The 26,848-nt window shown below is 37.9% G+C and overlaps 1 protein-coding gene across 1 annotated transcript; it reads right to left on the bottom strand.

Annotated features, from left to right (window-relative positions):
• Nucleotides 1-12,768: 12,768 nt before the first annotated feature.
• On the bottom strand, nucleotides 12,769-25,566 carry fabp3.S (fatty acid binding protein 3 S homeolog). Its single transcript, NM_001092107.1, is given in 4 exon segments — nucleotides 12,769-13,177; nucleotides 18,607-18,708; nucleotides 20,132-20,304; nucleotides 25,459-25,566. Coding segments are annotated over 4 exon segments (396 nt in total). The 5' UTR covers nucleotides 25,529-25,566; the 3' UTR covers nucleotides 12,769-13,126.
• Nucleotides 25,567-26,848: the final 1,282 nt, after the last annotated feature.

Genomic DNA, 26,848 nt, shown 5'->3' with positions numbered 1-26,848 from the left:
GGCAGCTATCTCTTTAACCATTTGAAGATGTTTTTAATAACCTTCATGAAGTCGTACGATTCGAATTGAGACTCAATTTTTTTCAGTTGTTTCAACAAACTTGAAAAATTAAAGTTCAAGATTAATTTTTTGTAAATGAGCCAAATTCGTGGATGGGATTTAGGTGGAGCCTGTTACTGGCAAAATATGAGAGTTGTAGTCTGAAGGAATCAGAACACAATCTGCTAGGGTGGGATTAATTTTATAAGAATAGTTAGTCTGAAAGCATTTGATAAAAGTGAGATGTTCTCAAAGAGTATGGTTTACATCCAACTAATGTAATGTTTCAAACATGCAGGGAAAATGTCATTACTATGTCACACAAGAATATTTGTCCTTGTGAGAGTACCCGGTGGTCAAATTTCCTTTGATGGGGAAACATGCTGGTTATAGATGCCTTACCCTTTAAACAAAACAGGGATTGTTTGTCCATATATTGTAGTATATTTAAGCTGGCCAACTACTTCAGTCATCGCATATCTGGCCAGTCCTACGCTCATATTGCATCTGATTCACTAAGAATTCTATCGTTTCATTATACATTTGACACAGGGACTAAGTTTTACCTGAAACGTACTTGCTGCTTTCAAAGTAAAACTCTCAAACTTGGCTGCCCTTTTATTAGACACCAGTGTGATTACTTGACTTTTAGCTGGGTAGGGTAAGAGCTACAACATGAAGCTGGTCACTGCTCCTGTATAAACTATACCAAACAAGGGAAAGTTGTGCTCCCCACTCATTTTTAAAAACATTAAGTGAGGGTGCAATGAGGTTGTGACCACAAAATACATATAGACAAACACAAGAGGTCCTCTCCACTCAACCCATTATCAATATTTAAGACATTGCAAAACAGGGATTGTTTAAAGGGTAAGGTATCTTTTAGTAGCTTAAACTTGATAAACTTGGCTGTAGCAAGCAATGCCAGTCAGCAGCATCAAGGGCAAATAAGGTCTTGAGCTGTATTAAATGGGGCATAGAGTCACGGGAGGAGGGGGTCATTCTTCAACTTTAAAGAGCACTGGTAAGGCCCCATCTAGAATATGCCGTACAGTTTTGGTCTCCATCACTTAAACAGGACATTATTGTATTAGAGAGGGTACAGAGAAGGGCAACTAAGCTGGTAAAAGGTATGGAAAATCTTAGCTATGAAGAAAGACTGGTCAAATTGGGGATGTTGACTCTGGAGAAGAGGCGCTTAAGGGGTGATATGATAACTATGTATAAATATATAAGGGTTCATATAATAATCTTTTTATTATTTAATAATCACTTTATTTACCAGTAGGTCTTTCCAGATGACACAAGGTCACCCATTCCGTTTAGAAGAAAAGAGGTTCTGCCTAAATATTCTGAAGGGGTTTTGTTATAGTGAGAGCTGTGAAGATGTGGAATACTCTCCCTGAATCAGTTGTACGGGCTGATATATTAGATAGCTTTAAGAAGGGCTTGGACGGCTTTTTAGCAAGGGAGGGAATACAGGGTTATGGAAGATAGCTAATAGTACAAGTTGATCCAAGGACTAGTCCGATAGCCATTTTAGAGTCAGGAAGGAATTTTTTCCCCCTCTGACAAATCGGAGAGGCTTCAGATGGGGTTTTTTGCCTTCCTCTGGATCAACTGGAAGTTAGGCAGGTTAAAAAAAGGTTGAACTTCATGGACGTGTGTCTTTTTTCAGCCTAACTTACTATGTTACTATATTACTAAGGCAAAAATGTCTCAAGATAGTAATGACTAAGCCATAAGTGCCACCGATTTTAAAAGCTCCTTTATTGCATGATGATATAAAAAGAAAGTTGTTTCTAGTTTTAAACACAGTTGTTGCAATTGTTATACTAAATACGTACCCATACTGAGCTTGTTTTTAGTTTATATATAGTAGGAATATATAATTTATGTAATTTTCACAGGTTGCAAGTCTAACAATATGGAGCTTTTATTAAAATTCCTGGCTGCAGGAGACCAGGTGAGCACCTTCATGTAGTCTTGTGTAAGGCTGATGACACACTGGGTATATAACTGAATCCATGCAGACAAAGATGAGCTAACATTAAATACATTGAGACATTTACTAAAATACGCCCTCCCCTTTAAACAAAAAAGGAATTGTTTTGTTAGCTCAACTTTTTTGCTATATAACTGAATCTATCACTGCCAATTAATTTGAACTGCTGCCTTTTTAGCCTGAAAATGAGGACACTGTTGGAGAATATTCTCTGTGTGCTGTTGCTTTATGATTAATGTTTTACTATGCTATTCTCTGCTTGTTCACATTGGAAATGTGTTGATGTAAGTTAAGCTAATATTGCGACCTTGTTAACACTATATCTTCACTTTTTCAGTTCTTGTCTCACATGTCATCAAGCCATTTATATTGACCCTCAGAAGTGGAACATGTTGGTGAGAAAATGTGGGTAAAAGTTATTGGACGCAAGGTGGGTGCAGACTAATACAAATATATATTATGTCCTAAGAGGCTTTTGCACAGTTTCTATTGTTGAGGCCTTTGATCTTTATTGAACACCATGTGTATGTTTGGAAGTATTCTTTTATCTGGATCAGCATTATATGGTGTGCAGTGTTGTACTCCATGGATCAATTTCCCTTTTGGATAAGAACAATTACTAAATAAATGGGCAATAAACTGATACCCCAGTCAGTATCCATTTGTGAAGTGGGGACCTTCTGATAATTAAATGAGACATGGACTGCTTTAGTCTACAGTAGCAAATTTAATTTTTCTACTTATGATAGTAACATCACATATTTTTAAATTAGGATCTTTGGAATTAAATGAGTGTCTCGTACATGAACTGCTCAACAGTCGAATGATAAGTTATTGGGGCACCACAGCAACATCATTGGGCCCCTACACGTACACAATTTACGTTTTACGTAACTTATGGAAAAACTTGTTTTACCTTTAAAAAAACAGTTCAGTGTAAAATATAAACTGGGTAAATAGATAGGCTGTACAAAATAAAACATGTTCCTAATATAGTTAGTTAGCCGAAAATGTAATGTATAAAGGCTGGAGTGACTGGATGTCTAACATAATAGCCAGAACAATACATACTGTATTGTGCTGAACAATTCCTTTAAAGAAACATATGTATTAAACAACGACAAGGCAGAGGGTAGGTTTAAACTTTTGGCAAACTTTTGTGGCTGCCAATGAACTAACTGACTCATGCAAATACTTAAGCAACTTAAGCATCAAGCAGTGACAGTGGGCAGCAGAAGTGGAGTTAATTCCACTGACCCCCCAATGACTAATTAGCACATTAACATTAAACTTTATATGAACTACTTACTATTGAGTAACATTGTCTGTTTATATTGGGATCTATTTACTGAATTATATAAGTGTCTCCTAAATGAACTTTGCAGCAGAGGAATGAACATTTATTAGGCACCACAGCCACATCATTGGGCCCCTTAACTTTAGAAACAGGACATTTTCCATGAACATATTGCAGCTGCTTATCAGTTCTATTGGGCCCTATCAAGAATCCTAATTTGCATATGCAAATAAGGGGCAGGAAAGGAAAAAAAAATATTGTTTTGTGATGTAAAGTCAGGTGATTTCCCTATCCACTCCTAATTTACATATGCAAATTAGGATTTGGTTCGGCCAGGCACAAGGATTCGGCCGAATCCTGCTGAAAAAGGCAGAATACCGAACCGAATCCTGGATTCGTTGCATCCCTATCCAAATCCTACCTGCCCTGCATGTTTCTGTGTTCATCAGACCTTTGAAGACCAAGAAAATCAGTTCTTATACCTCAGTTTTAGCAGCTGCTTTCCAATATAAGATCAATATAGTAAAATAACAGTCCAGGACATCAAGTGTTCCAACAAAGGTGTACTCCATCTTCCTAATCTGATTATCTACACTACTGGAACATGACTGAAGCATTGAAACTCATTGGTTTTCACTATAGTCTAGTAACTGATCAACATCCAAAGCTTATACTAGATATATGCTCATTTTGTTGTGTTTTTTATTTGTAAGACAAAAATTGCCATTTTTATAACAAGTTAATGGCAGACTGTAATGCAGATCTATAACCTGCAACATGAGAATTGTTATTCCTTTATAAAGAACTGCTATTCAAGGGGTGCTGGTAACATTTTCTTCAGTATTCTTCATGGGAAAGTAGCAGCTGTTCCCTGTAGCTTGGAGCAAAACCACCTTTGCCTATTTTGCTTGAAGCAATGCTTTTCCATTAAAATTTATAGTAGTCCTGTGCAACTTAAAGTAAAATTAAAACCTTAAAAGAAACATGGCTAAAAATTTATGTTTTATGCTGAAATTAATGCACAAGCATAGATTTTCAGCATCCCTATAGTAAGTAATGATTCAAGCCTTCAAAGTTGTGCACAGAAGCTCCAGAAACAAGAAAGATTATCCCAAAACGTAATATTATATTAAAAATATACTCTCTATTCAAAAATCATGTTAAAAAATAGGCATACAGACCACATGGTATTCCACCTTACGCGTTTCATACACTCAGGTACTTATTCATTGACATTAATGACCCCCAACAGGTTTTTTAAATTTATACTACAAATGGCCCCACCTTTTTATTTCTAAAGCCAATACATTTTTGCCACATCATACTCAGATTTCAGAGCAGGTTTTTAAATACACATTATTATGGTTCCATTTCTCTTGTCTTTTTTTTTTTTAACTCTTTATTTCGTTGTTTTATTATTTTTTTTACAAATAATAGTCGGAACAGAATAGAAAACGAAAAGAAAACAAAATGGGAAATAAAAACAGGTAAAGTTGTGGAAATAGTTATCCAAGTGCAATAAAATTTCACAGTATTAAAGATTTCACATGGGGCAATCAAATTTCACTTCACATCATGGAATGGGGTACAAGGTGACTTTACTCGTTTATTGTCAATTTAGTATGTTTGGGACTTGGAGTAGATAAAATAAAATGAAATAAAATTGGGCCCTAGCCAGGGAGCATGTTGTGTATTCATCCATTCTCTTTCTCTCAAAACTACATATTAAGAACAGATTTTGTGGACATAAAACTTTGCGTCGTTCATTTGGATGTGTGAGTGTTAGGGAAATGGTACATCCAATTCATCCATTTCTTATCATAAGCCTTCATGCTGTTATTATGTATAGCTGAGATATATTCCATTCTCCGTATTTCTTCCACTTTATCTTGGACTTCGTTCATCGTAGGGGCCATTCTCTGTTTCCACTTTAAGCATATAAGTCTCCTAGCCGCTGTAAGTATGTGGATTTCTCGCTCTTTAAACATGATTTGTGAATAAAGATTATATTTTTAATATAATATTGAGTTTTGGGATAACCTTTGTTGTTTTTGATGTCTATGCCCTTTGGAACTGGGAGCTTTATCCCAAAAATCATGGGTTCTTTTCGACAGGGCCAGTAGAGACTAGCATATATATTTTTTTTACAGAAGCTCCTGGCCTGGATTTGTGGAAAGGCCGGGCCTAGGGCGGCAGGATTTTAGGAGGTGGCATGCTGCCCAACCACACCCACATTTGTTCAAAAACACTGTGGATCTGCTGGAGATACAATCATTTTTTTAAAGTTCCTGTGCGCCAATCCCCATTGCTCCAGTCCCAATGATTAAAATTTGCACGAATAAAGGGGGGGGGGGCGAATGGCAGTGGGCCTAGGGGCGCTTGCTATGTAAATCCGGCCCTGAGAAGCTCCCCATCTTAGATTTTATTTGTGTCAGTGACACACGCATGCTCTGTGATCTCTGGGCAGCTGTTGAAAAGAAAAGCTTAGGGGTTGTCACAAATCATTTTAAAAAATGAAGACTTCATGCAGACCTCACCACTTTAAAATTAATGCACAGATGATCATATACTGTTTAGTCAGAGACACTCTCACTTTTTGGCGTGACCATTACCATAGGAAATTATTCAGGAAACCATGCATTTCTGTAACCACTGTACTGTGTGTATGGAAAGCACTGCATGTCTGCATTATTGTTTTACAGGTCACTTTTCTAAGGACTGTTTTATGCAGCCAGGAGTAACAATATACAGCTTTTTACCAGAAGAGGAGGAGGGGATCCTCAAGACGATACCAGGGCTGGAAAGAACAAAAAAAAGGTAATAAGTAGAAAAAACAGCGATAAGTAGAAAAGTAGCAGAAAAGGTAACTTTTCCAAAACACATACTTTTCGAAGTGTCATTATAACAACCAAGCACGGATTTAAAAAATAAGAGGTGCTTGCAGAGAGATTCTCTATTAATATATAGGTAGTGTTAGGTAAAAGCCAAAAAGCATTTAAACTAATTAATAATACTATGATACAGTTTGCAGCATTGGCACATTAGTATTAATAGTTTTTTCTTCTAGAGCTATATAGTGAAATAGGGTGTTTTACATGTTTTCTTTTAACTTCTGGAAAAAGAAAAGGAAAAAGCGCCACAAAGAAAAGCAGGACTCTGAATCTGACAGCTCAGAAAGTTCCAGCTCTTAACACAGGCCCATCTAGAAAGAAAAACAAAAATGAAGAGAAAAGCAGGAAAACCTCAAAGAAAAAAAGAATAAAAAACACAAACATAAGTAAGAACTCTGTAAAGGGATATTATGTTTGTTTCATAAGCCTTTCCCTGTCTGATTATTTTCTTGCTTATAATCGTGGTGCTGATGGGGTGCAGAGGTTGGGGACATGATATGCAAAGAGAAGCAACCCATTAGTAGTTGGCTTTAAAAAAAAAAAGCCTTATGTGAGCAAAATTGTTTCCCCCTATGAAGAAATAAGGAATTAACTCATCTTCAAATAAATGAGCATTGCCTTTTGTAAATCATGATCCATCTTCACTAGAGACCATGTAAATTTCACATTTTGGATAGAGCTATTTCGTCTGAACTCTAAATAAAAATAGAAATGAAATACAAGCCTATGTGGTTACACTCTTCAACTGCTGCTTCCACAAACCCCAAATATTTATACACCACTAGACCCTTGTCTTTTTCACTCGTCATTTTATGTTTTTAGTGCTGAATGAGTAAATGACAGGAAAGGGTTTAACAGGCCTTACATATGACTTGTAATTACATACAGCTCAAAAGTAATTAACTTTTCAGATGGAGAACTGACTTTTATTGGAGTACATGTAATCAATAATAATTGTGCACAGCATTATGCAGAACCATTGTTTATTGATGCCATCCAAGGTTAAATCACATGTGTTGGTCTGTTACATTTTGGAGACTTCTGTTTAAAATTATTAGTGGAGTGGGCCAAATATATTTTTCTGTACATTTTATTTGTAGAACTATACTTGTATACCCCACTCTGTAGAGTCACACAATATATTAATTGAACCATGCACTATGTAACTATTTGGTACTGGACTGGCCATCCTTACAGTACCCAAACCTGGACACCATGATATACGGTTTATTGGTATAAATTTGTCAGTACAACCTGCACAATCTGCCTGGAATGTAAATTTTTTCTATAAATAAAACATGTGCAGTTGTTACAACCATTTCTGAGTCTGTCTATATGCACCAATATAATTGTTTTGGTATGGAAGATTTGAAGATATTTCGCAGTGTTAAAACACCGTGAAACTATTGACCCTGTACAGAAACACTGCCAAACAAGTCTGAAAATATCTGTGAGTGGTACACAACATACACCCACAAAGTAAAGGGAGGCACATGGGCAGTCTATGAGCTTCCACATGTCTATTATAAGCCCAGCATTCTAAAGGTGTTCGAGAGAGCACTACAATTTGTGTGCAGAGAACTTGGAGTTGGTAAAAGTTAAAGGACCTGTTTGTCTCTAATCTGAGAGTACGTAGGAATTGATACAAGGAAAGCATCAGGAAAAGTTCTGGTTATACTTCTTTATACAGGGAGTAGCCAGCGCCGATTCTGATGAAGAAGCCGTCTGAGGCAGCTCTTCAAAATCCTCCCCCCCTCGCCGGCTTACCTATCAGGAGGGGAGGCATCCGAGGCAGGAACACTAGTGCGGATAGCGAAACTGCGCCCTCTTGCACTAGTAAAGCCAAATTTCCGGTTTCAAAACTGGAAATTCGGCTCTTAAAATACCAGGAGCGGCTTTTTGCCGCCCATGGAAATGTATCTGGCACTGCCGCCTGTGGCGAGTGCCCCAGCTCGCCTCATTGGTGGAGCACCCCTGGGAGTAGCCATGTATTCGTTTGAGGCCACATAAAAGCTAACCATCACTAGGGAACAGCTTTGTCTCCTGCTTTATACAGACTTGTATTTGTCAATCTCTATCTTACTGGTGAGGTAATACTATCAGGCTTCAGTAGCAGGTTCATCGAGTAATAGCCTCCCCTATGCCTCTCACTAGGAACTCAGTTCCTGAGTTGGTACAAGAATGAGCCCAGGTAAAGATTAACAGATGTGCCAAAAGTAGCAGTAAGTTCATAGGCACTTAACTGATAGTTGAGGTGGAGAATCAGAAGGGATGAGACAAAATCGTAAATGGAGCCAGTCACAGGTCAAAGCAGTCAAGGGAGAATCCGAAAGAAAAGTCAATAAAAGGCCAATAGTCAAACCAGGAATCAAAAGCTTAGTCAGAACGCTCAGCGTCAATCAGAAGATGATCACCTTGCACTGGATTGAGGGGCTTGGCATCTATTTACGCACTGTGCGCATGCGTCAAGTTGTGCGTCGAGTGTGTGCACACCAAGTTGTGAAGAATGGTGCAACTTGATGCGCATTTGCACATGGTGCTGACCAGCATTACCATTGCCAGAGGACTGACGCTTTTAGTGAGTTCCTCCTACCTCTTGCACCTTTCTTTTTCTTCCTTGGTTGCCAACTGCCACCCTCACAACCCTACCTTCAAAAAGTATATAATGAGGATGGGAAGTTCATTATAGGGTTTTGCTTCTAATATTGTTGGTTTTTTGGCAGTAACAAAGCATGCTAAGTCAAAGCAAAAGAGAATAACGTCTCCTTGCTTTAGAAGATCTGTGTACTTGTTTCACATGGTCTGAAGGACTGGATTTAGCAGCTGGATATCCATCATTTTCTAACGCTGATGTCCTGGATTACCAGGCAGTATCTCATAAAGTGCATTTTGTTTCATTGGATTACTCTGTGATTGTTCCATTAATCAATGGATTACTCTAAGATTGTCCAAAGTAATTTGGACTTGGTGGATGGAGGTCAGGAATTCTCTTTTCAGCTTTCCATCTGGGTGTTAAGAAGAGAGCCCAGACTTTCCCTTTGCATGAAGGAGTTAATCATCTTTTCAGGGGAGAAAAGTGTTATCCTGAAAGTTGACTGCACAAACTGTATCCTTTAAGACAAGAAGATGTTAAGGATCTTTGTTCCGTGCCTTCTACTGATTATCCTGTTATCTATGATTGATCCTGTTATCCATTTGGCAAAGAGTACCTTGCTTTCTGTTGAAGATGTGACTACACTGAAGGATTCTATGGATAGGAGAATTGATTCAATTAGATATTTTACGTTTGTTGGAGTCTATTGCAGGTATTTTGGTGGCTAAGGAATTGTGGTTTGAGAATCTGGAGGCAGCCATAAGTAAAAGTCGAGACACTTCAGCCATCCTAGAGTTACTTAACTCAAGATGGAAACTTATTTTCCCCTCAGTGCCTAATTGATATTACTATACTTGCTTCTAGATCCCTGGTGCTAATAGTGCTTATTTCAAAAGATGGCATGTCTATAGAAAATTCTTCAGTATCACTGGCAGAGATTTCCTTCTGCAGGGTTTTAATAAAGGCCTCAGGATCAGCCCCAGAACCCCAAAGATGCAGGTTACAGCTATTTCAGCATTCAGGTGTTAACTGCTCTCTTCATCTGTAAAATGTGAAATTCTTCAAGGCAGTACTTCAAGCTAGTAGGCTTATTATGGCATTTGATGTTGGAAAAAGCATTTCTCATTGCAGTGTTATCTGCCAAGAGGGTTGGAGAGTTGCAGGCCTTGAAGTTTGCTGAAGACAGCCTTGATAGTCATCCTGAAGTTTGTTCAAGCTTAAGTGGCCGATCACCTTAGTCCAGAAGTGAGAAACCAGACTACATTCCCAGACCAGGTGGTGGAAGGTGGCATTGGGTTGCCGGCATTTAGGGCATCTGGCCTCGGGGGATCTGCCAAGTTTTTTCAGCTTGACCAGTGTAATATAAAGCTAATGGGTAAACTTGAATTGAATAAGCTTGTCTCTAGTTGATATCAGGAAACTATATAACCCCTCAGTGGCCTGGTCCCAATCGTCTGAACTTAATGCGGGGAGTTCCACTTGCCACTTTTGATAGGCTTTAATGAAAGGATCTGGAGTACAAAGTAGCGACACCTTGTAAAGTCTAGAGATCAGTTTATTGTCAGTTTCATCCCAGAGGATGTTTTCAAAGCCCAGGGAGGAATACACCAGTTCAAGGGAGGAGAACTGTGCTCTGAAGGCTGCTCTGAGTTGGAGATACCTAAACCATTGAATCTTTTGTTGGCCTGTTTTCTCTTTAAGCTGTGCCATGATGGGGAATACAGAGTCAACCAAGAGATCATCCAGGCTTCCAACCCGTAGTTGGGGCCAATACTGAAAGTCCGGAATTACCTGTAGATGCGGGAGATTAGCATTTTTCCAGAGGGGTAAATGTGGAGATCTAAGAGGGATTGTCACCTTAAATAATTTGCAGGCAAGGCCCCATGCATAATGCGGAGTAGTGACAGTCTTAGGTAGCCTATCATAGTCCCCTAACTTCCTATAAGGTATGCTTCTAAGTGCCTCAAGGGAACCTAGCAATGTGCCCAACAACATACTATTAGGGTTATCTTCGTTAGGATGAAACATGGTACAGTTGCCCAGCAATATAATATAAGTACAAATAAGGTAACCCCAGTCCGCCTCTATCTATGGGAGCCACTAGAACCTTCCAGGAAAGTCTGGGTGGTTTGTTGTCCCACAAAAAGGGGATGAGCAAAGAGGTGACTTTCTGGAATAAAAGGGGTGAAACCTTCACTGGTGAATTTAGTAGTACATATAAAAATTTAGGTAGGTATATCATCTTATAAATGTTCACCCGTCCCCAGAGTGTAATGGGTAGCTTAGAACATGTCGTGAGGGCCTGCTTAAAACAGATCAAAATTGGGTCTAGGTTATTCATCAGCAAGGAGGTTAAATCCTTATTAATAGTCCCATTTGGATCCTAACAGAAAGCTTTGAATGCATTTTTACTGCATTGTGACATTTACACGTGAAACCAGCGTACATGTATTTATACCTTTCATACACTGTGTATCTTTTCAACTTTAACATATGCAACTTCATTAGGTAGTGGGTATAAAACAAATTAAAGCCTATGGTATGATGTGAATATGAAGTGATTTCTGGAATCTTTATCTTCTCTTATAAAGCAAAAGACTACTGTTTAATACTAAACGTTAGAACTACTGTAGTTCATGTTGATTATAGCAGAGATGGGTGGGTCAAGCTTTGCACTTTGGCAGCCCAAATGCCCCTTATTGGTAATGCGCTGAAACGAAAGCAGGGGTAGACATATTATTTTTGCCTAAAGTTTATTCGTTTTTATTTATAAATGTGGTTAAAAAATGTTCTTACCTACTAATTAGTATTATATTATTCTGCTTATATAAACAGAAGAATGCACAATGTTTTCTAATTTCCATTTAATTGAATGAATCGGGAATAAAACATGAGCGCATATCTTACTGAGTGCACAACACTTTAGATTCTGTTAGCTGTATATTTTTACAGTTGTAGTAGAAGTTGCCATACCCTTGCCACAGTTGGGGGTTTTTATATATATATATATATATATATATATATATATATATATATTGATTCCAATTCCTCATTGGTATGCGACAGCGGTGTATGAACACACCAAACTCCTGTTCCGCTTGCAGATTCCTGGCCACTCCCACTCAACAACAGCGTTTAAATACATACAGTATGTAGTTAAAGTATTCCATCTTTATTTTCATCCATTGAAAGAACATTGCATTAAGGCAAAGGGTGCAGTGCTTTGATTAACAAGCTGCTCAAACCATCTCAAGAACATTTAAAGTTATACACACTTTTTTAAATTTTTCACTAAATTCCTTTAAAAACAGAAAACATATATTTAAATTTAATGGATGAAAATAAAGATGGAATACGTATATTATTCTATATTGATGCCAATACATACCCAATAACAGTGGTGTAATTATAGAAAAGCAGACCCACCACCCACAGGGACACAGGATTGAGTGGGCAGGATGTGGGTGGGGCAGAGGGCATGGTCGTGGGCAGGGCAGGAAGTGGGCGGGTGAATGGGGATCGGAGTGCCCCGGGACCTTCTGAAGATTTTTTTGCAGAGGGGCACTGCGCACTCTATACCACTGCCCAATAATGTAATTTTCAAGGGCCAGAACTAGGGGTAGGCAACATAAGCACATACCTAGGGTGCAAATAGTTTTGGGAAATGGGGTGTGAAGACTAAATCGTTTTTTTTCAGAGGGGTGGTGGTACACAAAGCAACCCTTGCCTTGGGTGCCACAGCTCTTTGGCTCAGCTCAGTCATTTTCAACAGGTTTCTTTTTTAACTTATATTTTCTTTTCTCAGGTAAGAGGCTTCAGACATTGTAATACTGAGCTACACTGGAACAGTAAGTTATACAGCAGATATGGGTTTGCACACACTTTTCTGTCCTCACGTGGTCTTGTTTTTTAAATGGGAAAGAAATAATTGATGACAAACAGAGACATTTTTCCTTTTAATCAGGGCAACCAAACAAAATAAGGCATCACATTTACCCTAATTTCAAAAATGCACTATGAACAAAGTTGTTCCTAAAACAATATAAAAATATGCACTGAAACAAAACAAGTGTCATCTCTTTTTAGGAGTTACAATGATGCACCAGTTTCTTCAGTCTTCAGTGCCTTTGAGGTTGTAATACTGATGTGAAGGCTTTTCCGGGGAGGAGGATTGCTGTATTCAAACTGTGCTAGCATTTTGTCATGGTACAAAAAGGATCAATATCAAGGCTTCTGTTGGCAAATACAGTATTGACGTTAATCAAATAAAACACATAATAGAGAAATAACGAGGTTGGTCCTCAGGCTTTTTCGTAGTGACGTGAGCTGACCACATCTGCCAAGGTTAAAGTCTGAAAAAGATAAAGGTAATTTTACCATATACTGTACATATAGTGTTTATGTACAAAATAATAGTGTCATCATGCACATGTATGCATATTTTGCATTAAAAAGAACCTTTCCCTAGTAGTTAGAAAATGAGGGACATTTGTTATAATTATGAGGTAACACACACACACAGAATAGTGTAACCTCTGGGTATGCTGCGGGCCTGGTAAAACAGAAGCCTTTTTGTCTGAGAGGTACTAATACCTTTCCAAAATTATTTCACTGCTGCCCTAAGAATTTTGGAGTTTCTGCTTGGTTAGCAATCTCTTGATGCAGTGAAGGGGCTGAAAATTATATAGTCATGCCTTTCTGCATTCCCATTTCTCCATAAAGTATAGGCATTGGAGAGAGTGGAATTCTGAAGAGTCAAATGATCCATGGTAGAGAAAATTACTAAGTGTTTTTTCTATCTGCTTCTGTACAAGTATGATGCCTCAACTACGTTTAATATCTGTTCATGAAGTGAAGTGCGCATAGCTTCAGTGACTTTCCTGCTACATGTTCATACCACAAGAAAAAAAACGACCCTAATCTAAAGCTGTACCTTCTGTAGTACAAATGCTAAGCACCAGGAAATACATTCCTTTATACAAGCCCAAAGCAATGAAATTGCTTTAAGAATTCTAAGTAATCCAAGTGATGGCCAAATCAAACTCTACAGGACTGCAGACTGAAAACCGTTCTCATATTAGACAGGAAATTTGCTGTTAAGAAATTGTTTTTTTTTGTAGAAACAAATACATGTATATGATCTATTATCTGGAATGCTTGGGACCTGTAATATTTTCTGTTTTTCCACCGATATGGGGGCATATTTATCAAAGAGTGTATTTAGAGATTGCCCAGTCCACCAGAGTGAAATTCTGCCACTGTCCATTCAATTCTATGGGATTTTTAAAAGAGTATTTATCAAAGGGTGAAAGTGAAATAAATAAGCCTTTCAAATTCCCATAGAAATGATTGGAGAATGGCGGAATTTCACTCTAGCAGACTGGGCAATCTCTAACTTCAATAAATATACCCCATGGATTCATGCAGCATAGTTACTATCATGAAAAAGGTTTTATTATTACAGAGAAAAAAAGGAAATCATATTTAAAAATTAGAATTGTTTGCTTAAAATCGACTCTACAGGAGATGACCTTCCCATAATTTGGAGATTTCTGGATAATAGGCATCCGTATGAGGAATCCCACTCCTGTATTTTTACATTTTCATGTTATGTATTTATATTTAATGTTACTGGTCCGTAAAGCAATATGTCACACATTATACAGTGTCTTTGTAACACAAATAAAACCTTTCTTATGATTGGGTCCCTTGCAAAACTGTATAATTATCAGTATAATGATCCGTTGGTAGCATGTAAGTACCTCCAGGCTTTCTATCCATTATGTTTGTTAAATATTTTGAGCTGTTTCTTGAGAGCCCAACATTAAAATATTTTCTTTTGTCTCCTGCCACCTCATTTAACCGCCACTTTGCAAGTGCTCTCAATGGACCCATTGTACATTTTCCTTTGCTTATGGGATTTAGTGAAAAGTTGAAAGTGAATCGATACAGCAAGCTATTGTATTGCTGTAAATCATTTCCCCCTTTTCTATGATACTGCCATTTTGTCATTCTTGGTGGTCATTTATAACACCCCAGGGAACAAGTGTTGGAGCACATCTTAGGGTCAGGCCACACTGGGCGTTTTGGGGAGATTTGGTCGCCTAGTTTTTGCTGCAACCAATCTCCCCAAACGCCTTCCCTCACGCTGGCTAAAATGAAAAAATGCCAGCACTAATCACACGCGGCGATTAATTTTCTGAAGTCGCCCGAAGTTGCTTCACTGAGATTTGGTGTAGGCAGGAACCACTTGTGTGAGCCAGGCCCTTCCAAATTTTTTTTGTAGGGGCCCTGGAACCTGCTTGTTACGTCCCTGGCACTGCCAATACAGGACTTCTAGTGCTATATTGCCATGGAAGGAGAGAACACATTTGTGCTGGGTCTCTAATATGAGAGGGGTCTAAAGGGGTGAAAAATATACAAATTGCAACTTCATTTAATTAAAATACTTTATGAGGAAATCTGTAGTGAGAGCTGTAGGGCTGCCGGTTGAACATTCCTTGTTATTGTTGCATACCTACCAATATTTTGGAAATAGAAAGAGGGACAAAAATAATTGCCGCGGGGAATGCGGCCACACCCATTTTGTGGACACACACCCTAACTACCATCTTCATTTTACTAAATTCAGCAGGTTATGAAAGTTAGATCACATTTTTGTAGCTTTTTGATGTTATTGCAGTTTTGCTAATGAAGGTGAATCGCCCTTTAAAGGACAATGAAAGTTAAATAAGTAGCTAGAAATGTTGTACATTATGTTTTGGGCTTCTGTACCAGCCCAAGGTAACCACAGCCCGTTAGCAGTAAAGATCTGTGTCTCCAAAGATGCCCCACTAGCTCCCCATTTTCTTTTCTGCTGATTCACTGCACACAGGGTTGCTTCGCCAATGAGGCGAGTTGAGGCTGTCGCCTCAGGCGGCAGCGCTCCACTAGGTACCAGTACTAGCAAAAATGCTGCTCCTGGTACTTTAAGAGCGAATTTCCAGGGGACGGGGGGCAGCAGCAACTGCTCCTCAGGCGGCGGAGGGGCCAGGATCGCCCCTGACTGCACATGCTCTGTGCTGCTGTCACTTACTGTACTTAGGGACCCACTCACAATATACAGTACACATAGAATAGAAATGTCACACTATAAAGCTGATTAGAAATTAACACAGATAATTACTACATGGCAGCACAGAAACCAGTGCAACTAGCATCAAAATCTAATAATCAGCCCTGTAGCATCACCTTTTTATTATTACAGACAAACCTCATTTTCTGCTTGATAATTTGCAACAATCCATAAGCTTAGCGTCTAAACAGCTGCTCAGAGTCAACTGTGCATGTCATTTTTCAAGGACAAGTTTGAAGTCCTGGATCACTGCTGCTATTGACAAGCTGAAACTTTAGGCTGGTGCAATAAGTTCAGTATATAAAACATGGCAGTTTTAGCCATATTAATTTTTAGGATTTACTTTTCCTTTAAGAGGCAAGTCACAGTTTCCCCAAGAGACCTGCTTATCTTAATTAGTTACAATTGTTTCTTTGCTTATCTTAAATTGTTACAAAATTATCTAAGTGCACCTGCCATGAATTCTGGGCTTTCTGCCAAAAGCCAATTTAGTTTTAGAAATATTGTATCTTTTTCTGTCTGTTGAGTGAAGGAGATCAAAGAGAAAGTTGGGATATTTCAGCAAAAACCCAGGACTGTGGGTTGAGCTGTCAAAATCGTGACTGTCCCGTGACAAACAGGACAGTTTGGAGGTATGACATTGTTTTATTACTTTTAACATTACATTTTTTGTAACTTTCTAAAATGAATTTACTTTGCTGTTAAGCAAGGAAGCTGTATTAAACTGCAATAAAGTTATTTGTTTCCAGCTCTCTGATGGTTAAGTAGTCCTGGATTGTGAAGTAGTTTGAACTCAGATAACTGTGTAAACACACGTGAGCAAATTATTTAAAGTCGTTGGAAACAACTCTTTCCCAAGGTCAGGACTGGAGGTCAGTCCTACAGCACACTACAGCTGACCAGAACTAGGTGGAAGAATACTTCTGTCTCAACATATCATTAATGCATGCCATGTCACTGAACAACAGTATTTTATATTTTGCAGAAGGGAGCATTTCGCCCTTTTGAGAAATCATAAACAAGCTTGTGTGTGCATGTACCTCAGTGGAAGAAATAATATGGTAGTAGGGGGTTATTTACTAAATTTCGAATGCAAAAATCAAGACGATTTATAAAATCTGACTTATAAAATCATGAATTTTTCAGAATTTATTAAACCCCGAGGATGGAAAGGTCCGAATCTGAAAATCCAGCATCTCAGACCTGTCCAGGTTGCATATAAGTCAATATATTTCGGGCAATACCCCAAAGTTTTCGGAGATTTCAGGTGAAAATTATGAAAAAATCATGTAAATCATGAAAATCCAATGAAAAAGCCAGAAAAATTTGAGGAAATCTAAAAAACTGATCGGATTTGATCAGAGTTTGTAGCAGAAAATATTGAGATAAATTCGGAGTTTGATAAATAACCCCCTTAATGTGGGGAAATACAGTTTGTCTGGGCTACTGCATTCACACAACAATACAACATTTGTGATGAAATAAAAGTATGCCAAAGGCTCATATATACTGTAGGTTATGCCATCAATGGGCAAATTCACTGAAGGGTGAATTTTCATTTACGAAGGCTTCGCCACACTCTGCACCACTTTGTCAGGTGCAAAATTGCTACCACTACACTAATTCACTAAAATGCGAAGTTGCACCTTGGCAGCCGAACGCTGGCAAAGTTCACTAGCGTTAATTCGTCAGCGCAAGCATTTCATAGCAAACTTTCACTAACATTCATTTCTGCCTAGCGAAACTTCGTTAGTACACTTGCACTTAGGTCCCTTTAAATAGGGCGGGTAAATATAGGTCATATAGACATCTTTATTAGTGATGTAGGTGCAAATGCTTGAAGTGCCCATTTATTATTACAAATGTCCAAGGAAGCAAAATGAAGACAAGAGATCCTCTAATGCTCTAGACATGAGCCCACCCTAAAACAAATGTGGCATGCCCCTAAAATGGGAAAAAAATGTTAAAATACATTTTTTTAATAGTTACAACCTTTAAAGACAATCCCCCTTTAAAACATAAAAAAAAAACACCAGCGTTTATTAAAATGTTTATGACTTTTCGGCATACAGGATAAGATATCACTGACAAAAGATTGAGGAGGATGAAGCTTCATCTAATCGGTCTCGTACAGGCGGAGGTAACGTTCTGTAACATTCAAGCTAGTGAATTTGCAGAGTAACAATTTGCAGAGTGACAATTCAAACTAGTGAATTTGCAGAGTAACAATTCAAACTAGTGAATTTGCAGAGTAACAATCGTTCGCCTGAGTTAAAATGCACCTGGTGAAAAGGCACAAAACTGCACTAGCGACGCTCTCTTTTCGCTAGCGAATTGTCCTCTATGCCTGTAAATTGTCGATGTTCCTGCGGATGGGATTTCTGGTGAATTCTGGTAAATCTGCCCCAATGTCTGCATTTAAGGAAAGTATACAAGCCTCTTTTGGCATGAGTTATTAAAATATATATAATAAATGATAAAACATGATTGTTTCAACAGAATGAAAGGAAATCGAGTTGAACCATTTCCCAACATCCCTTTGGTTTAAATTGTAATGCAACCCCTCCCCCACCTTGCATTAAAGATTATTGCTCCCTTTTTCAGGTTATACAGTGCTTGCACTTAAGGGTAGTAAATCATCTACCAGTACCATGTAAATGTACTCACCAGTACTAGTTTGTCTCCATCAACCTCCCTTATAAGTGTGGTCTCTTTACCATCCCACTTCTGCACATGTTTCAATTTCCCATCTTCTAGAGTTACCAGTGACTGAAAAAGAGTATGACAAATATCTTTAAATATGTAAAATTCAGGTTGACATTAAATCACTAGAATTACCAAAGTTAATTCCCCAAGTAAATATTTGAGCTGAGAAGTATTTGACTTTCTAACCAAGCTGTGGTTAATGCAATGCTCAAGACTTTCCAGCACGATACTTTCCAGTCTGGTCCATCTGCAAAATAGTTTCCATTCTAAAACCTCATCAAAAGCTGTCCTTACACTGTCACACAGCCAGTGAAGTCACAGGATAAATCTGTCTTGGCAACATGTGCTCTCCTACTAAACTAACATTCTGCAGGCTCTTTTTTAGTATGAAAGAAAATCGGATACTTGGTATTAAAAAGCTACACACTGGATAAAGAAAGATTAAGGCCACTCAACTACAGTTTCATATTCATATATTTACCCCTTTTTATAAAGCTATATACTATTAGCTTTGATAGTGGTTATATAGTGAATAAAGTACCCCCTCTTGTAAAATAGAAGGCTATTATAAGTTACCGAGGAGTTTCAGGACCATATAAAAGCACTGCAACTGGGAGTACTTTATTTATTATAAAACACACGTTTCGGTGAGTCATGTGACAGAAATGACATCAGAACTCACCGTTTATAACTGATGACATCAGAACTCACCGTTTATAAGGATATCATTTACAGAATATTCATGGCTTTTGTGTATTATAAGGATATAATTTACAAGATATTTTGTGTATTATATTGATATACCCACTGGGTATGTGTTTTTAAAAGCTTCAAGGGGTGGTTCATCTTTGAGGTAACTTTTAGTATGTTATAGAATGTCCAATGCCTAGCAATTTTGCAATTTGTCTTCATTGTTTATGTTTTATAGTTTTTGAGTTGCCTTGCTATTTTGCCTCTTTCAGGCTTTTAATAATAATAATAATAATAATAATAATAATAAAATGTTCTGTAAGGCTACAAATGTATTGTTATTGCTACTTTTTATTACTTGCCTTTCTATTTAGGCCTTCTCCTATTCATTATCCAATCTTTGATTCAAATCATTGTGCAAGATTGCTAAAATTATGAACTGGAGATCTGCTGAATAAAAAGCTAAATAGCAAATAATAAAAAAAAGTCTCAGAATATAACTCTTCATCATACTAAAAGTTAAATTAAAGCTGAACAACCCCTTTTAAAGGATTTATATGCTACTCCCAGAAAAAAGTGACTCTTGTAAAGTCAGTGGGGGTCATTTATCAACACTTTGCAAATTTGCCCATGGGCAGTAACCCATGGTAACCAATCAAATTGCTGCATTCATTGTTCTACTTCCAGCTGGCTTTAAAAAGCTAATCACTGATTGGTTGCTATAGGTAACTGATCATGGGCAAATTTGCCCAGTGTTGATAAATGAGTATCTGCACATGCTGCTTCTTAATCTTACCTTGCATTTCCGATCATCTGCAGTGGTCTCGTTAAATTCCTCATTTAGTTTGAAGCTGACCTCTGTGTTTTTGAAAGTACTCTGCGTCTGCACTATGATTTTGTCCCCATCCAAGCTTATTATAGTTGTAGGTTTGGTAACGTTTCCAATTTGCCTGGTAGCAAATCCTACTCCTAAAAGAATAAAAACAACATGTTTAGAAAAAGTGTTTGAAAGGGTAAATGACTCTAAAGAAGTGATACAATAATGGCAGGGGATCTCTTCATATTGTTGCTTGTACAGGTATGGGACCTGTTATCTAGAATTTTTGGGACCTGGGGTTTTCTGGATAACGGATCTTTCCATAATTTGGATCTTCGTACCTTAAAGGAATAGTTCAGTATAAAAATAAAAACTGGGTAGATAGTAGATAGATAATAAAAACTGTTTCTAATATAGTTAGCCAAAAATTGAATCTATAAAGGCTGGAGTGACTGAATGTCTAACAGAACAGAACACTACTTGCTGCTTTGCAGCTCTCTTGGTTTCCACTGATTGGTTACCAGGCAATAACCAATCAGTGACTTGAGGGGGGGCACATGGGTCATAACTGTTGCTTTTGAATCTGAGCTGCATGCTAAGGATCTGGGCACACGGGCAGGATCGGGGAGATTAGTCGCCAGACGACAAATCTCCTCTTCTTTACTATGACTAATCTCCCCATGTGCAGCCACCCTAAGGATCAATTACAAACTCACTGAACAGTTGTCCCATGTGGGCTCCCTTCAAGTCACTGACTGACTCAGAGTTAGAGAGCTGAAAAGCAGAAAGTTGGAATCTGGCTATCTGGTCAGACATCTGTTCACTCCAGCCTTTATACATTACATTTTTGGCTAACTAACTATAGTAGAAACATTTTTTATTTTGCACATACTTTCTATTTACCCAGTTTTTATTTGTACACTTAACTGTTCCTTTAAGTCTACTAGAAAATCATGTAAACATTTAATAAACCCAATAGGCTTCCAATAAGGATTAATTATATCTTAGTTTGGATCAAGTACAAGGTACTGGTTTATTATTACTGAGAAAAAGGAAATCTTGGATAAAATGGAATCTATGCAAGACAGGCAATCCATAATTTGGAGCTTTCTGGATAAAGGGTTTGCAGATAACAGATCCCATACCAGGATATTGTTTTGTATTGTCGCAACTGAAATATCTATGGGGAGGACCTATTCACTGTAACACATTTCACCTTGTTTTTTACCCACAGTGAAACATTCATAGATTTCCAGTGTTATTGAGTGTGGAAGGAAGCCATACATTAGATCTAGGGAGGACTCCATTGTACTCAGTTGGGCTGTTCCTTGCAACAATATACGAGCACTCAGCAAATTCAATCATGGTGCTAACATGGTGCCAAAAGTAAGTACAGGCATTTTGTGAATGGTATTTTAACAGGCACTTGGCTATTTTTCATGTGGCCTGTGTATGTTGTTTTCACACTATGGAAATGATTTATCAGATATTGAACTTGTGAATCTCCTTTCTTAATTTTTCTTTATTTTTCTTTATTTTGTTTTGCCCATGTTCCATGTCTAAGCTGTGCACACAGCCCCTCCAACTATTTCAGCTACAGTCTTGAAATGGACACTAAACATTGTTTTTTTGGGGTGGTACATGTAGTACAGGTATGGGATCCATTATCTAACTCCATTTTATCAAAATAACCCAAATTTCTTCTGTAATAATAAAACAGTACCTTCTACTTGAGCCAAACGAAGATATAATTAATCCTTATTGGAGATAAACCAGCCTATTGGGTTTATTTAATGTTTAAATGATTTTCTAGTAGACTTAAGGTTTGATGATCCTAATTACAGAAAGATCACTTATCCGGAAAACCCCAGGTCCCGAGTATTCTGGATAACAGGTACCATACCTGTACTTATGCTTACCGGTACTTATGCCTTGAGAATCTTAATTTAGACCTAGTATCTACCAAGGGATAGGGTGTTAGGAGGATTCTACTTTATTTCTTTTTTTGAAGTCTGATCCTTCCCAATTAAATGAGGTTTACTTACACAACTACTGCATTTGTGTAACAGCAACTGTAGGATTGAGCAGAATGATTGCCATTCATGCTAGCAGTTATAGTTCAGTGTATGACAAGAAGGTGTTCTGGATCACAAAGTGCAGCTGTAGAACAGTATTCACCTTTGGTCCCATTCTGAATGACCTTCACATGACGGTGAAACACTGAGGAACTTTATTAATGCTGTTCCTGGCACTGCATGTGACTCATTTGGCAGTACTCAGCCCAGTGTACTTGGCTTGATGGATAGGTCAAATGTAAACATACTTCATAGCAAACACTCATATTAGGCCCTATCTTTATTTATAACCTGCCATATTTATATTTCAGTTTATCCTACAAAGATTAAAGCCTGTTATTAGTTGCCACAACAGCTACCAGTGTTTGTTGTTGTGAAAAATACCCTAGCATTTATTATGATATATCCTTTTGAATATTAATTCATTTACAGTTCCCTTCTAACTAAAAAAACCAAGAGAATAAATTCAAGTCCCAACACACTCCTCTAATCCATTTATTTTAGTATTTCTTTAGTCGATATGAAAGGGATTTAAAAAACACATGGGAAATAGTCAACATTAGAATGAATAGATTTCCAGATACCGCATACACGCAACAATTGCAGTTTTACACGCTGGGGCAAAAATAATGAAATACATTTACTTTTAACAAGTAGTGACAAGTTAAGATTTTTTTTGTGTGACCAGGAGTCTATATCCTGATATTTCATTGAAGATGAAAGAGGCTGGATTCAGCCGACACCTGGAAATATAAAGACAGGGGAGTGAACATTATATTGTAGGTTAAAACACTGAGGTTTGCCCCATGCACTTTTTTTCATACATGAGCCCTATTGAGTAAATTGGATAGTAAAAGGTTTAGAAGAAATGAGGAGGATAGGAAAGATAAAGACAGGAGAGTGATTTACAAATGGAACAGTCAGCAGTTAGGAGTGAAAGAATGGTAGTGGACATTATGTGCAATATTGGAGGGGGAACAAGGAAGAGTAAATAAAATATGGGTAGATGTAGCAAAAGGTATTTGGACAGCTGAACTGTTAGGGCTATAGCACACAGGATGTTTTGTCTGCATTTAAACTCTTCCAGCTAGAGCGATAAAATATCAGCTGTTCCCTTCCCCCTTTTTAACTTGTAGGGGGGCAACAACACCAATGTTTTTTTCTTACTTGTTGGTGGGCCCAGAAAATGTTGTTGTACAGGGCCCCACAAATTCTGATAGGAGCCCTGGCTGGAAGAGATTGAGCACATGTGACAAATTGCCCCACGCCCTTAGTGATTAGCCTGCACCTACTATTACAGCTGCCATTTGGCTTTATTCTCGAGATACTGCACAATAGATTCTCTGTAATTCTTGAATTATCTTACATGCCCCAGTTGTCTATTTTGAAGTTTTTATTTTCTTAAATCAACATGCAGTATTTTCAGGCTTTGGCTTGATTTGGCTAATACTGCCATACACAGATTCACTTGTGAATTGAAACATCTAACCCACAAAGAATCTGAATGAATGAACTTCTTTCACTGTATGAAGGTGGACTTCATAGTATGGGCACATATCCCAATCACTCCTCCAACAGGAAATGTTGTTACACACTAGCAATTGTAGCTAAAAAAACTAATTAAATGAGGGGTTGGTATGCCATTGCGAGAGTCCCTTGTTCAGGCTGAAGGGGATGCAATTAGACCTTTAGCCCTAGGAATAGGCCCAGGCTAGGCTTGCAAGTGATTTATTTGACTTGCTTGCACATCAAAAGCTACAGCTATTACACACAAATAGAGTACTAGGTAGGTAAACTGCCACTGCTGAGAAAATATCTGACTGTAAGTAGTTTACAGAGCCATAGATAGCTAGAAAAGGGCATGTTTCCATGCACACCCCAGCCTCATCTTATATGATTTGCCTGGTGTCTGGTATGGAGGGTCTGCAACTTTCCAATGAAATAGAATTCATGTTACCAGTGCAAGAGTTAAGTATGCATGCTAGCAGTGAAAAGAGTGAATGCAACATTTTTTTGTAAATGAAACATTGCATTCATGTCTTTTATTTTTCAAAAATCTCATCAACCGCACAGTATTTCATTCTTTAGAAAACAATTTCAAATATCTGTTTTTACTGCATAAGACATTATTATCACAAAATGGGCTTCTTGAGTTGCAATAAAATTGTAAGCATTTGTTTCAGTTTGGCAGGCTTAACTATTCCCCTTTCGTAGCAGGGCTCACATGACTCAATGGCAAAGTGTTCCTTGTAATTTATTAAGCAACTGATCTCTTCTTAAATAAGCCCAAGAAACTGCCTCTGCTCTACTTTACTGTGAATGGATCTTTCTATATAAAAATTCATCCTTGCTGCCATCTTCTCATAAGTAATTTTCTGTGTGTATAGTGCCAAATTCCCTTTCTACCCATTTTGTGGGCTGCATTATCTAGGGAAACCTTCCTCCCACATTTATATTTGATATATTATCCTTTATTTATTAATTACTGCCACATTTATTTCCTACAAGATCTTGTCTCCTGTCTTCATTACCCTCTGTATGGCTGTGCATAAATATACAGTACCTACCCCTTTTTCCCACAAATAATATACCCAGCTATTGTATTCAACACCCATGTCCCTTGCCCTTTATTTTAGTTCTTGCATTACTTCCCCCTAAGCGCACAATGGTTCCTTCTCTGCACACACTGATTCATCATTTTCTCCCCTGCATTGCTGCATGCAGCCTTCCTTACACCCAGCCTCCCCCTCCCTCCTAGATTTCTGCAAACCCCTCTTACTCACTCCTCACCCACATGTGCCCATCTTTCAGCATTATTTTGCCCTATTGGCCCTTCTCATATGTGTTTGCCTGCTCCTCCTCACACAATACTGATTCAGCTGCTGTGCATAGAATATTCCATATATCTTGCCTGTCTGACTCCATTCATGCACATGCATAAGCTAACAGTCACATATTCACAGTCACCAGCACATTGCTTATACACACACATAAGCAGTCACACATGCAGCCACATTTCAGAGACACATACACTATATTAAGGCATGTTTATGCATTTTCAACTGACATAAAATATTTCATTCATTTTTTCTTGAATTTATTCTTGTTCTCTTGTACTATCTATATTATGCCTTATTATTACAGACACTCCTGATTCCATTTGTTGAAGTTTTCTTATATCCCTCTACTTCACACAGTCTCTTTCACTCGAATATAATATTCTCTACTTACCAATAGCTTTCATATATTCATCAAAATTCTTGCTGTCCACTAGCCGCCAGGTTCCTGCAAATTTCTCCATCTTGCTGAAGCAATGTGTGTAACAGTGCAGAAGTGAGAATATCCCTACAGTGCCTGCTCTGTTCTCTCACTCTATATATAGCGTGCTCCTCTGATCACATGGTGGTATGATAGTCTGACTGCTGGCTCCTCCCAGTAACCTGACAAGGGTTAAATTTATTAACCCCCCTTTTGCCTCTCACGTTACGAGCCCCTTACGATTTTCTCTCAAACAGATATATAGTTATATGTTTATTGTAGAAACCTGCAAAATTAAAAGAGGAAAATCATTTTTGCTTGTGCTTATTTAATATTTTTTCTATTATCTAGCAGAATTTGGAGGTAAAGATGTAATATTAGATAACTGAGATGCTGATAAAGACATGTTTTTAAAGATAAGTCTCAGATGAAATCAGCACCCCTGCCTTCAAACAAATGCTCAGATTCCTATACTAGTAATACACTGGTATCATTTTGGTACTGCAGATATGCAAATCTGCCTGTTTAGAAGCCCCCCCACCTACACACATGTATCACCCTCTCCACCCTCTAACATTCTTCTTTTCTATCTTCTAGCACATTTAACATATTGCTGACTTGAAATGTTAATAGAGTGAAGGAGTTTTCAGCAACAATGCAACACATTTTGGGCTTCTCAGAAAACAACCCCTTCCACTCACACTGTGTTTACTGACAACTACCTTTCCAATTTTCCCTGTAGCTAGCCGCATTGTAAGGTTTATGTTTACTACTTATTGCTTGAAATGCGTGGGACCTAGGGTTTCCTGGATAAGAGATCTTTCTGTTATTTATATCACCATACCTTTAGTCTGCTAAAAATCATTTAAATAAACCCAATAGGATTGCTATGCCACCAATATGGATTCATGCAGCTTTGTTACCATCAGGTGCAAGCTACAGTACCTTGAACTTGAGTCCAACTAAGATATTATTAATCCTTATTGGAGACAAAACAATCCTGGTAGGTTTAATTATCTTTAAATGCTTTTTTTTAGTAGACTTACAGTATGGAGATCCAAATTATGAAAAGATCCCTTATCCGAAATATTCCATCTCAAGCATTCTGGCTAACAGATGCCGTACCTGTACTGTTTTATTATTGTAGAAAAAAAGGAAACTATTTTTTAAAAATTATAATTATTTGCTTAAAATTATCTCTTTGGACATGGCCGTAATTTGAAGCTTTCTGGAAAAGGGATTTCCAGATAAGAGATCCCATACTTTAAAACTGAGTGATGGCTCTTTGCCATCATTATGTATATTGGGAAATACCCCCATGTAGATCATGGTTCTTGGCCTAGATAATTAGGATATGGTAAAA

Source organism: Xenopus laevis, chromosome 2S (genome assembly GCF_017654675.1).
Source record: "Xenopus laevis strain J_2021 chromosome 2S, Xenopus_laevis_v10.1, whole genome shotgun sequence".
Lineage (NCBI taxonomy): Eukaryota > Metazoa > Chordata > Amphibia > Anura > Pipidae > Xenopus > Xenopus laevis.
The sequence above is the reverse complement of the archived record's forward strand: the minus strand, read 5'-3'. Positions and strand labels throughout refer to the sequence as shown.